Source organism: Rhinolophus sinicus, chromosome 5 (genome assembly GCF_057876585.1).
Source record: "Rhinolophus sinicus isolate RSI-liver-muscle chromosome 5, RSI-T2T, whole genome shotgun sequence".
Classification (NCBI taxonomy): Eukaryota; Metazoa; Chordata; class Mammalia; order Chiroptera; family Rhinolophidae; genus Rhinolophus; species Rhinolophus sinicus.
Window position 1 is genome coordinate 5,980,244 of NC_142505.1, and position 13,324 is coordinate 5,993,567.

The following is a 13,324-nucleotide window of genomic DNA, read 5'->3' on the forward strand; positions in this document are numbered from 1 at the left end:
CCCTGCCTCTTGCAGACCACCAACTTCCGGGAGCCTGTGACTCTGGACTTCCTAGATGCAGAGCTAGAGGACGAGAACAAGGAAGAGGTGAAGGAAGAGGGGGACGGGGATGGGGGATACGCAGAACCGAGGAGGGCAGGAACCCCGCCCCTCACACCTCTGGCCCTTCCAGATCCGTCGGAGCATGATCGATGGTAACAAGGGCCACAAGCAGATCAGAACATTGCTCAAGTCCCTGGACGAGGTGAGGGCAGGAGGGGCAGAGAGCCAGGGTAGGCCTCCTCCTCCCGCCGACCCCAGCCCTGCCTGCTGGCCCCAGTACCTGACGCAGCCTCTTCTCCCAGAGGTACATAGACGAGGTGATGCGCAACTACACCTGGGTGCCTATAAGGAGCACCAACTACAGGTGAGTGGGGCGAAGGCCGGGTGGGCAAGGAGAGGCCTTCCCCTGAGCCGAGCCCAGAGTCGGAGCCCGCTGCCTCCTCCTCCCTCCCCCACCCCAGTGTGCCAAATCCCAGTGGGGCACCAGCAGCCAGGGCTGCTCAGTTCTCACCCCATGACGCTCAGTGCCCAAGGGCCTCTCACTAGCCCGTCAGGAACAAGCACCATCGCCTGGGAGCGCAGGACAGACACAAGGCAGTACCTCTGATGGCTCCCTGCTGCCCGCCCGCCCCCCCACTTCCCTCCCGCCTGGATTGTATCCCTGGGTGTCTGCCCCCAGGATGGCATCTTCAGCACATTCACTGGCCTCCTTTCAGCAAGCAGCACAGCCTGGGAGCAGGTCCCTGTGGTCAGGCCACACCCCAGGCGGTCACATCCACACCCCACGACCAGCCCAGGCTGCCCAGCACTGCATTAGTGCCAGCTCTGCTCTCAGCTGTCTCTGGGGACTGTGGAGCCCACTCCCACAGCAGCACCCGCCCCAGCCTAGCTCACTGACAGTGTTCTGCTCCTTGTGAGTTTGCTGCTGGCCAGCTGCAGGAGGCTGGCTGAGCAGCTGGTATTTTGGGGAAGGCTGCTGGGGGTGAGGGGTGGGATGGAGATTTGCACTGGGACTAGGAATCCTGAAGCCTCCAGGAGAACTTGGGGAGTGGAGGGTCCAGGCGCCTACGCCATGAATCTACCACCACTAACCAGGGAAAGGTGTCCCTGGTAGTCAGGGAAGGGGAGGCCGCAGCCTGGGCGCCTCTACCCAGCTCCAAGGCCATGGGGAGGGGTGCCAGTGTGGCCCTCCTCTCCCCAGCAGTGACCCACGCCCCTCCCCTGCCTTCCTCCCAGCCTAGGGCTCGTGCTCCCTCCCTACAGCACCTTCTACCTCCAAGCCAACCTCAGCGACCAGATCCTGCAGGTCAAGTGTAAGTGGCTGACCCCTGCCTGCGCCCTGCACCCCTGCCTCTGCCCTGCACCCTGGCCGGCCCCAGGCAGCATAGCCAGCCGCTTGCAGCCAGGCGGCCCCTCCTGCCCACTCTGCCCACCCCCCAGGCACCCGCAGGCTGGGGCACCAGCCCAGAAAGTCTATGAAAATCTGCATGCTCGCCTTTTCTCAGATTTGGTTCCAGACCATTCTCTCATGGTTTCCATTGAGGTTCTGTTTTTGGTTTTTCCTACTCCGTGTCTTCCCTCCTTAGCCTGCCTCCCCGAACAGCCCTGGGGGCCGTATTCCCAGAAGATACCCCTCCTCTCATCGCTCCCTCCCCTTCTCCCTGCAGCTCTCCCCCTGTGGTGTCACCCCCAGGGTCTCTCTCTCTCTCTACCTTCTGCCCCCTCTGCTGTTCTCACAACTCATCCTTGCTCATCTTCCTCCTCACCTCAGCCCTCATCTTCTGCCTCTCTCACCTCCCTCCCAGTAACACGCTTTCCCTTACTCTGTTTGCCTTCTTTCTTTCTCCCTCCCTCTGCCCTCCCTCCCTCTTTCTCCTTCCCCTCCCTGCACCCCCACCTTCTCTATCTCCCTTCCTCTCTTCCCCTCCCGTCTACCTATTCTCTCCATTTTTCTCTCCCACATTCCCTCCCTCCCTCTCTGCCTGCCCAACACCCCTCCCTTCCCTCTCTTGTTTCAGGCTCCCTCCCTCTCTGTCTCACACCCTCCTCTCTTTCATCCTCTTTTCCTTCTTCTCCCAGCTCTGCTCCCTCAATCCCGTCTGTCCCTCTCTTGCCCTCCTACCTCTCTTCCCTCTCCCTCTCTTCTGCCTGTGGCTCCTCCCTGCATGTCCTGCTCACCCTGGGCCTCCCCCAAGAGGCCCCGGAGCCTGTGGCCCCACCTGCCCACTGCCAGAGGTCACTGGGAGGGAGGCTGGGGCTCCGGCCCCATCGGGCGCCCCCACCTACCTGGCCGACTGGGGCTCATCTCCTTTGAGTTTTCTTGCTCTCTCTTTCTCTCTCATGTCGTTTTTTGCAAGAAGTTTCCTTTCGGTATGATGATGAGACACAATATTTTCATTCAAACAGCCATTGAATAAAATATTGTTTGTGCCCCCCCTTCCCCTCCCCCTTTTCGTTTGTTTTTGTGTTTGTGTTGTTTTTTGTTTTCCTCGCTTTCTCTCTTGGTGGACTGTCCCAGTGCCAATCAGCAAACTGAAGGGCAAGTATATTCAGAACCAGTGCACCCTCCTCTCCCCACCCCACCCACCCTCACACCCCTGCTTGCCCCCCTCCCTGCCCAGGACCAGCCACATCCCTGCTCTCCAGGGCCCCCCTCCCAGCATCCCCTTGGCTCCTCTAGTTCTTGCCTTTCCTCCGATCCCTAAACCCCTATTAGAGCCAGAGACCCTTTCCCCTGGCCCTACCTGCAGGGTGGTTCTCCAGCGTGTTCTGAGACATCAGGCCACCTCAGCCTCTTCGATCCCTCTGGGCAGCCCCTGTCCCACCCCCCACCTTCTCTGTCCCTCCAAGACAACTCAACAGTGGGGACAGGGCTGGATGCCTTTGCACCACCTCCTGCCCAGCAGTGCAAGGGCCTGAGATGCAGGGGCCTGAGATGCAGGGCGTAGATCAGTCCTCAGAGGGGCTTATATGATGCTTATGGGAAAGAGCCAGGTGCATGAGGCTTCCTCTAGGCGAGTTTTCCCTCCTCTGACCTCTGTTGGTGGCTCCAGAAGCTGGCAGCACTCCAAAGAAAAGACAGAAGGCTTTGGAAGCCTTGTGCCCTGACTCTGAGACGAGGAGGCAGGACAAGGCAGCAGGCTGACCAGACCATCCTGGGTGCTGGCCGAGGTGCTGAAACCCTGTCCCCTGATGCCCCAGTGTTCCCAGAGCCCCACCCTGGGGTACTCGCTGCTCCTGGGGAGGGTGGTCCTGAGAAGGCGTTCCCCTGGGAAATAAAGGCAGACTCAGGGACTATGGGCCTGGCCAGGAATGGAGAGGGGATCTATTGGGACCCCAAAGGCCAGCAAAAGAGCTTGGAGGGAGTCAGTCTAGATGTGGAGAAAAAGGGCTCTGGCACCCACAGGTACCCAGGCCAGAGACTTCCAGGAAAGGTAGGCAATGAATTCGCAGATCCTGGTAAGAACAAGGGGAGCGAGTGAGAGCAGCACACAAGGGTCTCTGCCACTGGGACACAGGGAGACACCCCTCTCAGGGAACACCTGGGCAGATGGGGCATGGAGAGCCATGGGAGGATGTCCTGTCCCTGGTCCCCATGGCCTGGAAGCAGGGGCTCCCCAGGAAACCCTAGGGGCCCTGTCCTGTGTAGCCCAGCAAAAAGGATACAGTGACCCCACTGCCCTAGGTGGGGTGGGGAACGTACCCTCCTTCCACTGGCTTGAGTTGTCTCTTCTCCCCTCCCACACCCCTCCCAGTGCCCCCAGAAATGCAGGGCCCTGATAACAATGACAACCGTAGATAGTCTCCCTTCCTGCTCCCCCACCTCCTTTTTCTTTCTCCTCTTCCTCCTCTCCCCCCCCCCCACTCCTGCCCTGTCGGCTTGTGTCCAAACCCTGCCTCACAGTCCTATCAGAAAGCAACAGTCCAACCAGTGACTGCCTTGCCCCTCCAGGCACCCCAAGGCCCCCCTCCCTGGAATCTTGCAGTGCATTGTGGGAGTATTTGGGAACAGGGAAGATCTTTCTGCAAAAATAAAGCCCTGGGGTGACAGAGAGTTTGGAATCTGGGTGAAACGATCAGAAAGCAGACTGTCCAGAGTGCGACAGATGGAGAGCAGAGGGATACCTTCCAGATTCAGACTAGTAAGATGGCCAGTCCAGCTGGGCAGGGAGAGGCCAGAGAGAAGCCCCAGTGGTCACATCCCCAGATTCACTCACAAACCTACACAGACGCTCATATACCTGCACACACTCACACATATACACTAATGCAGCGCGTGCTCTCACACACATGCTTTCCCACGCACATACACATTCATGCATGTGTGCTCACTCCCACACACATACGCAGGCCCATTGGTGGATCCTTCAACAGCACCCCAAACCTTCTCCAGAGGCTCCAGCATTCCTCCCTGGCTGCTCTAGTCCAGACAGGTCCTAGGAAGGAAGGAGATTTAGCCCTTCTTCCCCACCGGCCTTCTTTCCCCAGCCAAGAGGGCAAGTATGCAGGTTCAGGAAGCCCTCCTGTCCCCTCCCAGCTCCCAGACTCTCCCCCTGCAGTGTGGGAGCATTCACAGGCACCTCAAGGGTCTCCCCTCACTCCAGGGAGGACCGCCAAACCCCACAATGCACTGCAACCCACCCCCAGCTGCCCACACCGTCTCTGGTTGGACTGTCTGTGCCCGTGAGAAACCCCCTCGGTTTGGCCATGTTGATGCCTGACACAGAACAAAAGCAAGACCTACCAAAATGCAAACAGCTGCAGCAAAGAAAGAGAGATAAAAATCCGCAGCCAAAAGCCAATCCCCTTCCTCAAAGTCTCTTTGGAGGCGAAGGGCGTTCCGCATGCGGTTTTTTCCATTATGGATGCAATAAGAGCGAGACTGGCGCCTCCCCCAGACCATGCATATATATAGCAGTGTGTGTATATATATGTGTGTGTGTGTGTCCGTGTATATGTGCTATACAGCCGTATGGAAGCATATACAGCCACGCCAAGGGACTCACTGCCGACAGAGGACCAGGCCCGGGCAACATATTGGCTATAACTGCCCTCCTCCTGCGATGCTGTAGTCTCCACAGGCCCTCCACCCCTCCCAACCCACCCTTTCTCTCTGGCTCGAACTTGAACGTGGAAGTGGCGGGTTCCCTCTTTGCTGGTGTCTCCCCTCCCCTCAAGTCACCCCCTTCCCTGTCCCTCCAGCCCCTTCAGCTCTGAGCCCCCTGGCCTCCCGCTTCCCCAGCCCCCGCCGGATAACCCCCCGTTTCTGTTGCAGATTTTGAGTTCCTGCTCCCCAGCAGCTTTGAGTCTGAAGGACATGTTTTCATTGCTCCCAGGTAGCTTGCGTGTGGCCTTGCTGAGGTGTCCTCCCCACCCTGACCGCCCTGGCCCGCCTCCTGCATTGCTACCTGGAGCTCTGTGTATCTGTCCTGTGCAGTGTCACCCACTCCCCCTCCCATACATGGCCCCGTATGTGCTGCCAGGTGCATACCTGGGCCATGTAGCCGAACCAGGCAGCAGTGGCCAGCTGTCCACAGCTCCGGCTCCCACCAGGTTTGGGGCGGAGGGCTCCGGACCCTCCGCTGACCTTCCCTACCTTCCCAAGCAACCAGAAGGAGCTCTTGCTGCCCTGGGCTGGCTGTCCACAGCGTGCCCCTTGATGGGCAGCTGCTGCTCTGGTTTGTGGTGCCCTCCCCACCCTGCACCTGTCCTTGTCCTGTGTCAGTGTTTGTGTGGGTCTGGGGACTAAGCCAGTCAGAGCCCCTGTTGGCAGTGCCGAGTCTAGGCGTGGTGGCTCACTGAGGCTGGGGCAGAAGAGGGGATGGGGGCTTCGAGAACCTGCTTTGACTAGTGCGGGATCAGGGCCCCGCACAGGTCCAGGCCTGCAGCATCTCCTCGAGCAGTTAGCGCGCACACATCCTCATGTGCACACCCTCTGCCTGATGGCCCACGTCTGAGGAGCCTGGCGGGCCCCCAGGTGGGAAAGCCCTCCCCTGTAACCTGGGCTTTGGATGAGGGCAGGTGGGTGCAGCTACCAGAGACCCACGGGCACTCTCAGGCACCACACGGGGGCTCTGGACTCTCCTGACCTCCGTGTGTGCACGTGCGTGCATGCACCCACAAATCTCTCTGTGACTCTCGTAGATGGTGTGTTTGTATTTGTGAGTCATTGTGAGCGTTTCTAAGAGTTGCAGTATAAATGTGGGGTGGGCTGCGTACATCAGTGACTGTAGAAATGTGGGAAAAAGCCTGTGTGGTCTACAAGACCCTACCCACTGAGGACAGGGACTGTGTTTGTTTTTGTCATTTCTGTGTCGTTGGCTCAGGAGAGCTCAATAAATACATGTTGGGTGAGTGAATAAAGTAACCCACAAATATAAATGCATATATGGGGGGACTGCAAGTGACCCGGATCTCAAGGATCTCCAGCTCAGCTGTGTGGGTGTCACTCTGGGTGTATCAAGTGTGTCCTCCCCACACAAGTACAAGCTGTGCATTGCACAAAGGCACTGGGGGCCAGGGAGCAAATGCAGCTGAGACCCAGTCTCAGGTGCTCTCACCAAGCTGTGGGCCCTAGCAGAGCCTGGGGAAGCAGCACATTTTTTTCTTAACTTTTATTTATTTAAGTGTGTTTTTCCAGGACCCATCAGCTTCATGTCAAGTAGTTTCAATCTAGGTGTGGAGGGCGTAGTTCACAGTAGCCCACGTGGGGATCGAACCGGCAACCTTGTTAAGAGCACCGCGCTCTAACCAACTGAGCTAATCGGCTGCCCCAAAGCAGCACATTTTTAAAATTCCCACAAAGTTGCTGCCGTACGGGCCAGTGGAGAGGTCTCTGGTGGCAGGGGTATGAGTGAGGAATTGCGCAGGAGAGACAGCTCGATCTACCAGGGTAGAAGGACTACTCGCCGAGACTTCTTGGGCAGTAGAGCCCAAGCAGGCCTCCAAATGCCCCATCGCCCCCATGCCCTCTGAGCCCTGTGAGGGCCTTGAGGTGAGGGATTTGGCCTGTCCACCTCTGGGGCAAGAGCATCCCAGGCAAAGGGAATAGCCAGCCCGAGGAGCCATATGTTCCCACTGACTTCCTGACATCCTCTGTGGTGTGATGAGAAAAACAGGCTCAGAGAGCTTGAGTGAGTTGTCCAACGGCACACAGCCAGGAAGCAGCAGGAGGAGCGTAGGTTGAGGTCTTAGACTCGGTTCACTAAGCCAGTTCTGGGGCTCCGCCCACCTTGTGCCCAGGGACCACTACCACATACAGGTGGGTGAGCCCGCTAGGAGGGCCTCCCAGACACAGGGGAGGTGGGAGGCTCTGCAGGGTCAAGCCGAGGAGGGAGAACCTACCAGAGTAGAGGAAGCAGACCCTCATTCTCCTGTCCGCTCTGCCCCTCCTGAGCTCTGGGAGCCTGCCAGGCGCCTCGTGGCTGCAGCCTATAAGAACACACCTGCCCCTCCCTGAGGCCTGGGCTGCTCAGCCAACAGCCAGGCGGACCTGCTGGGAAGCCTCGAGCCTCTGCTCTGCCCAGCACCCCAGCCCGCTCTTCTCACCCCCACCCCCAGAGAGTACTGCAAGGACCTTAATGCCTCAGACAACAATACCGAGTTCCTGAGAAACTTCATTGAGCTCATGGAGAAAGTGACTCCAGACTCCAAGCAGTGTGAGTGCCTGGTGGGCAGCCTCGAGGGACCCAGGGAATGGGCAGCTGTGGGAATCCGCAGGCCAGAGCTACGGGTAGTGCCTGGGCCAGGTCAGGGGAAGGCTCCTGTTGGAGCCTTGAGGGGCGGGGGTGAGTGGGCAGGGAGCCACAAGAAAATGCCCCCTCCACCCCTACCCTCCTGTTCCAGGCAACAACTTCCTTCTGCACAACCTGATCTTGGACACGGGCATCACACAGCAGCTGGTAGAGCGCGTGTGGCGGGACCAGGATCTCAACACGTAGGCACTGCCCAGCATGGGGGGGCAGGAGGCTGGGAGGGGCCCAGGGGCCCTGGCCCTACCCTACAGAAGGCAGGCCTGTGACCTCACCTTCCTGCTGCCCCCAGGTACAGCCTTCTGGCCGTGTTTGCCGCCACTGATGGTGGCATCACTCGTGTATTCCCCAACAAGTAAGTGACCTACCCCACTGTCCCAACACCCTGCCACTCCCTGGGACCACTGGCCACCATAAGCTACCCCTTCCATCAACCTCTGCCTGTCTTTGGCAACCAGGGCAGCTGAGGACTGGACAGAGAACCCTGAGCCCTTCAATGCCAGTTTCTACCGCCGCAGCCTGGATAACCGTGGCTATGTCTTCAAGCCCCCACCCCAGGATGGTGAGTGTCCTCCCAAGGAAAGCTCAGCCAGGGCTGGGCTCTGCTCTCTGAGGCACCTCTCAAATACCAGGCTGGCTGAGACAGGGACAGATGAGAAGAGAGGGCAAAGCTGTGCCAAACACTATGCTGGGTGCTGGGTGCTTAGGCTGGGCTCAGCCTTGACTTGGGCCCCTGGGTCAGCAGGGCTCAGCATAGAGTGGTCAGTGTGGCTGCCAAGCCCTCCTCCTGACTGACTACCCCCCCACCCCCACCCCCAGCCCTGTTAAGGCCCCTGGAGCTGGAGAATGACACGGTAGGCATTCTCGTCAGCACAGCTGTGGAGCTCAACCTGGGCGGACGCACCCTGAGGCCAGCAGGTGAGTGCCCAGGGCAGAGATCGGGAGAGACACCCTGAGGCCAGCAGGTGAGTGCCTGGGCACGGTGCCGCCAGGCAGGTGGGCATTGATAATCCCTTGCTCTCCCCCGTAGTGGTGGGTGTTAAGCTGGACCTAGAGGCCTGGGCTGAGAAGTTCAAGGTGCTAGCCAGCAACCGTACCCACCAGGACCAGCCTCAGAAGGTACTTTTGCAGGGATGGGGGCAGTGCCCGACAGTACCCGTTCTGGAGTCCCCAGGAACCCCTACCAACCCTTCCACTCAGAGTGGCGCTCGTGCCTATGGGGAGGCAAGGGCTGTTGCAGAAGGCCTGGGGACCCAGATGGATGATGGGTGATGGGAGGGCGGAAAGCCAGTGGGCACCTTATGGTCTTTGCTCTCTGCCCAGCAGTGCGGCCCCAACAGCCACTGTGAGATGGACTGCGAGGTCAACAATGAGGTACATGTACCCTGAACCCCAGCGTACCCCACCCCCACTTCTTAGTCCCAAGTGCAACTCCTAGCCCATCCCTTGGCCTGTGGGTCTCAACACCCCACCCTGAATTCACAGCTTTACCAGAACTGGGGGAAGTGGTGCACCCTTCACTCAACCACTGGATTGCCAGGGTCTAGGGAGGAAGTTCTGGGCCCGGGCCCCTCTCCATCTTCCTTCCCCTTCCCCACCTCTCAGGACCTTCTCTGTGTCCTCATTGATGACGGGGGATTCCTGGTGCTGTCAAACCAGAACCATCAGTGGGACCAGGTGAGGATCAGGAAGAGGGGAGAAGGGTCCGGGTTTGAGCCTTCTGCGGGCATGGCACTGCCAGCCCTGTGATTACTATTCCCTCCCGGTATCCCCAGGTGGGCAGGTTCTTCAGTGAGGTGGATGCCAACCTGATGCTGGCACTCTACAATAACTCCTTCTACACCCGCAAGGAGTCCTACGACTATCAGGCGGCCTGTGCCCCCCAGCCCCCAGGCAATCTGGGTGCGGCACCGCGGGGCATCTTTGTGGTGAGTCCCAGCAATGCCTGGCCCGGAGGTGAGAGGGCTGGGAGACCTGCCCCCAGATGGCCTCCCACCTCTGACCAGAGGGGTGGGGGTGACCGGGTCCAGGGGTAGAAGTGGCAGCCCGTGCCCCCTCTTTCTACTTCAGCCCACCATTGCAGACTTCCTTAACCTGGCCTGGTGGACCTCAGCTGCAGCCTGGTGAGTCCCACTGGTGTCAGGGAGGGTGCTCTCTGGCCGGGAGGTCTCAAGTGAAGTGGGGCAGGTCACTGGCCTCTGTTGACCACTCCCACTCGGTGACCCATGCCCTGCAGGTCCCTGTTCCAGCAGCTTCTCTATGGCCTCATCTACCACAGCTGGTTCCAGGCAGGTAGGTAGGGCTTTGGAGGCCCCTTGTCAAAACTCCTCCCCTGTCTACCCAGAGACCGACCCCAAAGGGAGGGCGGGACTTAGGCTGAGAGCAGCAGAGGCCCGAGAGGTTCCAGGGTGTAGGGGTGGGGCTGAGGCGCTCTGGGCCCTCGCAGATCCCGCGGAGGCCGAGGGCAACCCCGAGGCGCGCGAGAGCAGCTGCGTCATGAAACAGACCCAGTACTACTTCGGGTCGGTGAACGCCTCCTACAACGCCATCATCGACTGCGGAAACTGCTCCAGGTGCTGGTGGGAGCGGGACTGGAGGGCGGGGGAGGGGGAGGGCTGGGGGCAGGGCCACGGGGCGGGGCCTGGACGGAGGGGTGGTGGGAACCTCGATGCCCCGCCTTTCTGTGCCGCCCCCAGGCTGTTCCACGCTCAGAGATTGACCAACACCAACCTTCTCTTCGTGGTGGCCGAGAAGCCGCTGTGCAGCCAGTGTGAGGCCGGCCGACTGCTCCAGAAGGAGACGCACTGTATCCTGCCCCGGCCCCCCGCCCCCTCCCCTCCGCGCGCCCCCTCCGTGCCGCCGCCGCCTCCTTGACTCCCCACCCATGCCCAGCGGACGGCCCGGAGCAGTGCGAACTGGTCCAGAGACCGAGATACCGGAGAGGTCCGCACATCTGCTTCGACTACAACGCGACGGTGAGGGGCCAGGGCCGGTGGACCTGTCACCCGCTCCCCTCCCCGAGGGCTGGCGCGGCCCTGTGCCCTCCCCTAACCCGGCGCGCCCAGGGCGACCAGCTCCCTCTCTCTTCCCGCAGGAAGATACCTCAGACTGCGGCCGCGGAGCCTCCTTCCCGCCGTCGCTGGGTGTCTTGGTGTCTCTGCAGCTGCTGCTCCTCCTGGGCCTGCCTCCCCGGCCGCAGCCTCAAGTCCACGCCCACGCCTCGCACCGCCCTTGAGCACCCCCTCCCGCCCCCTCCCCAGGCCTCCCCGCCTCTCCCCTGCGCCCTGCCCCACACTCCCCACCTTAGATCCTCACCCCCTCCTTTACTGAAGGACCTGAACCCGGACACACCAGGCCCCACAAGTCAGCCTTGGAGTGTGTGTGCGCGGGTGGGGGGATCCCACAAGAGGGCGCCGCAGATCTTTGGCCCCCAAGTCACATCTGCTGCTGAACTGTCAAAGTGTCCCCAGAGCCCTCATTTCCACTGGACTCACCCATCCCCAGGGCTGGGACAGGGAAGACACAGTACTGGTGCCAAACCAGGCCTCAATGCCCACCCTGCCTGGACACTCCTTTTGTGTGGGAGAACTAGGCCCTACCCCCCTGGACTCTTCTAACCTGTCCCTTCTGCCCCACCTAGGACCAAATCTGGATTCCCTGGGAATAATTGAGGACGTTGAGGCGGGCAGTTTGAGGCCTGTCCATCCCAGCTTAAGTCTTAGCAGGAGAGAGGTTCCGGGACAGCCTCCCAATGGACTCCTGCCCCTCTCAGGCCTTCATCCTTCTCTCCCTCCCCCAAGCCCTGGAGGTGTCCAAACAGTGACAGTAACACTGGCTGAGACACAACCGCATACACAACTGGAGCCCTGAGAACAGAAACTGGACTCACATTAGACATACCCCAAAGGACACACAAACACAGACATGCACACCATGGGGTGGGGTGAGGGTGGGGGCTCACAAAGCCTTACACAGGGCAAGAGGTTGATGGGAGGGTTGGCACATGCGCACTACATCTCCTGCTCACCATCCCCCTCTAATGTGACCTGCAGCCCAGCTGGTCCTTCATCTCTAAAGCTGAATGTCAAACAGTGCCAAATGCTGGGGCAGAGGGTGAAGACCCCTCTGACCCACCCTAGCCGCCAGTGTCCCCTACATGCCCCTCACCCGCCCCCAGGTGCTCATTGTAACCATTTCTCAATAGTGTCAGTCCCCAGTGGGACCACATGCCACTGCCTACACCCTTCAGCAGAGGAACTAGACATTGCCCTTTGCCTTAGCGGGGTGACTCAATTGCTCCTAGCTGGGCCATCCCACCCCCAATCTGGCCCTTACACACTCAAGCCTGTGCCCACTTCCCGTTTCCTTCCCGCTCACACACACTCCCTGCCCCCAGGAGGCCAAACTGCTCCTCCCTGCTGAATACACACTTGCACATGCATACCCACACATACACACACTCTGTGCACACAGAGGCTGGGCCTGGGCACATCACACCATTCATTCTGGTCATTTCTCCCAAAGGCATCCCAGCCTGGGGGCCAGTGGGGGACGGAGGGCAGGGGCATGTGGCCGTGGGGCTCAGATGGACTGGGAGGAGGGGGGAGGGGGATGCATTAATTAATGGCTCCGTTAATTAATGTTATGTTGCTTGTCGCTTTCTCAGTGTGTGTATGGTCCATGCCCACTGCTGGTGCCAGGGTGGGCACCCACGCTGTACACCCAGCCTAGATGCCAGCCATGTCTTGCGGGGGCGTGTGTGTAACTGTAGTGTAGTCAGGTGCTCAATGGAGAATATAAAAATAAAAAAGGATCAAACATATACAGAAAAATATATATTTTAAGTTTAAAAAACAGAAAAACAGACAAAACAGTTCCCATCAGGTAGTTGTCCAACCCCCAGCTGGGTCTGATCCTTCTCAATACCCACCCGACCTGGCTGTCCCCTTACCTCGGGCTCGGGGATCTGTGGGGGACTGGGGGACCATTTCCTTTTCTCTGCCCTTTTTTTTCGGTTGTTGTTCTATTTTGTACAGACAAGTCGGAAAAACAACAGCGACAAAAAGTTAAGAAACTTTGTAAAATACTGTGTGTGTGATTCCTTGTAAAATATTTTCAAATGGTTTATTACAGAAGATCAGTTATTAAATAATGTTCATATTTTCACTTCAAATGGTTCCCATCTACTGTGTCTATCCCTGGGTGACGATTGAGTAGCTTGAAGACAAGTGACCTTGACCTCAGAGCCCCACTTAGCACTTAGCTGGAAGTGAAGGCCATAGCAATCCAGGTCCCAGGTGGGTGTAGGGCCTCCTAAGTGCCAGATAGTTTAATCCACTGTCTTGTATAATCTTCTCAAAAGCATCTGGGAAAAGCTGTCTTAAAAAAAAAAAAAAAAAGCCTCCCCTTTGGGAGAGATGAGATGCGGGTTTAGGCATGCATCTGGCCATCAGGTCAGACTCCCAGAGTCTAGTGGGCAGGTCCTCCACCCAAAGTGAAGAGAGAATACCTGGCCTGTCTCCATCACCTGG

At 59.0% G+C, this 13,324-nt stretch overlaps 1 protein-coding gene across 9 annotated transcripts in view; it reads left to right on the forward strand.

The window, feature by feature from the left end:
- Positions 1-12,966, forward strand: part of CACNA2D2 (calcium voltage-gated channel auxiliary subunit alpha2delta 2) — a 134,337-nt gene extending 121,371 nt beyond the window's left edge. For 2 of the 9 annotated variants that reach the window (XM_074312275.2, XM_074312276.2), the window contains exons 19-39: positions 16-87; positions 173-244; positions 345-406; positions 1,279-1,355; positions 2,561-2,581; positions 5,318-5,378; positions 7,603-7,700; positions 7,888-7,978; positions 8,086-8,148; positions 8,252-8,355; positions 8,613-8,711; positions 8,824-8,912; positions 9,117-9,167; positions 9,399-9,470; positions 9,569-9,721; positions 9,864-9,916; positions 10,030-10,085; positions 10,240-10,366; positions 10,490-10,598; positions 10,679-10,768; positions 10,888-11,174. In XM_074312275.2, the coding sequence (XP_074168376.1) occupies positions 16-87; positions 173-244; positions 345-406; positions 1,279-1,355; positions 2,561-2,581; positions 5,318-5,378; positions 7,603-7,700; positions 7,888-7,978; positions 8,086-8,148; positions 8,252-8,355; positions 8,613-8,711; positions 8,824-8,912; positions 9,117-9,167; positions 9,399-9,470; positions 9,569-9,721; positions 9,864-9,916; positions 10,030-10,085; positions 10,240-10,366; positions 10,490-10,598; positions 10,679-10,768; positions 10,888-11,028 (1,761 nt within the window). In that variant the 3' untranslated portion in view covers positions 11,029-11,174. Of the gene's footprint in view, positions 1-15; positions 88-172; positions 245-344; positions 407-1,278; positions 1,356-2,560; positions 2,582-5,317; positions 5,379-7,602; positions 7,701-7,887; positions 7,979-8,085; positions 8,149-8,251; positions 8,356-8,612; positions 8,712-8,823; positions 8,913-9,116; positions 9,168-9,398; positions 9,471-9,568; positions 9,722-9,863; positions 9,917-10,029; positions 10,086-10,239; positions 10,367-10,489; positions 10,600-10,678; positions 10,769-10,887 lie in introns of all 9 variants that reach the window. The other 7 variants (XM_074312278.2, XM_074312277.2, XM_074312283.2 and 4 more) reach the window with 7 other exon arrangements.
- Positions 12,967-13,324: the final 358 nt, after the last annotated feature.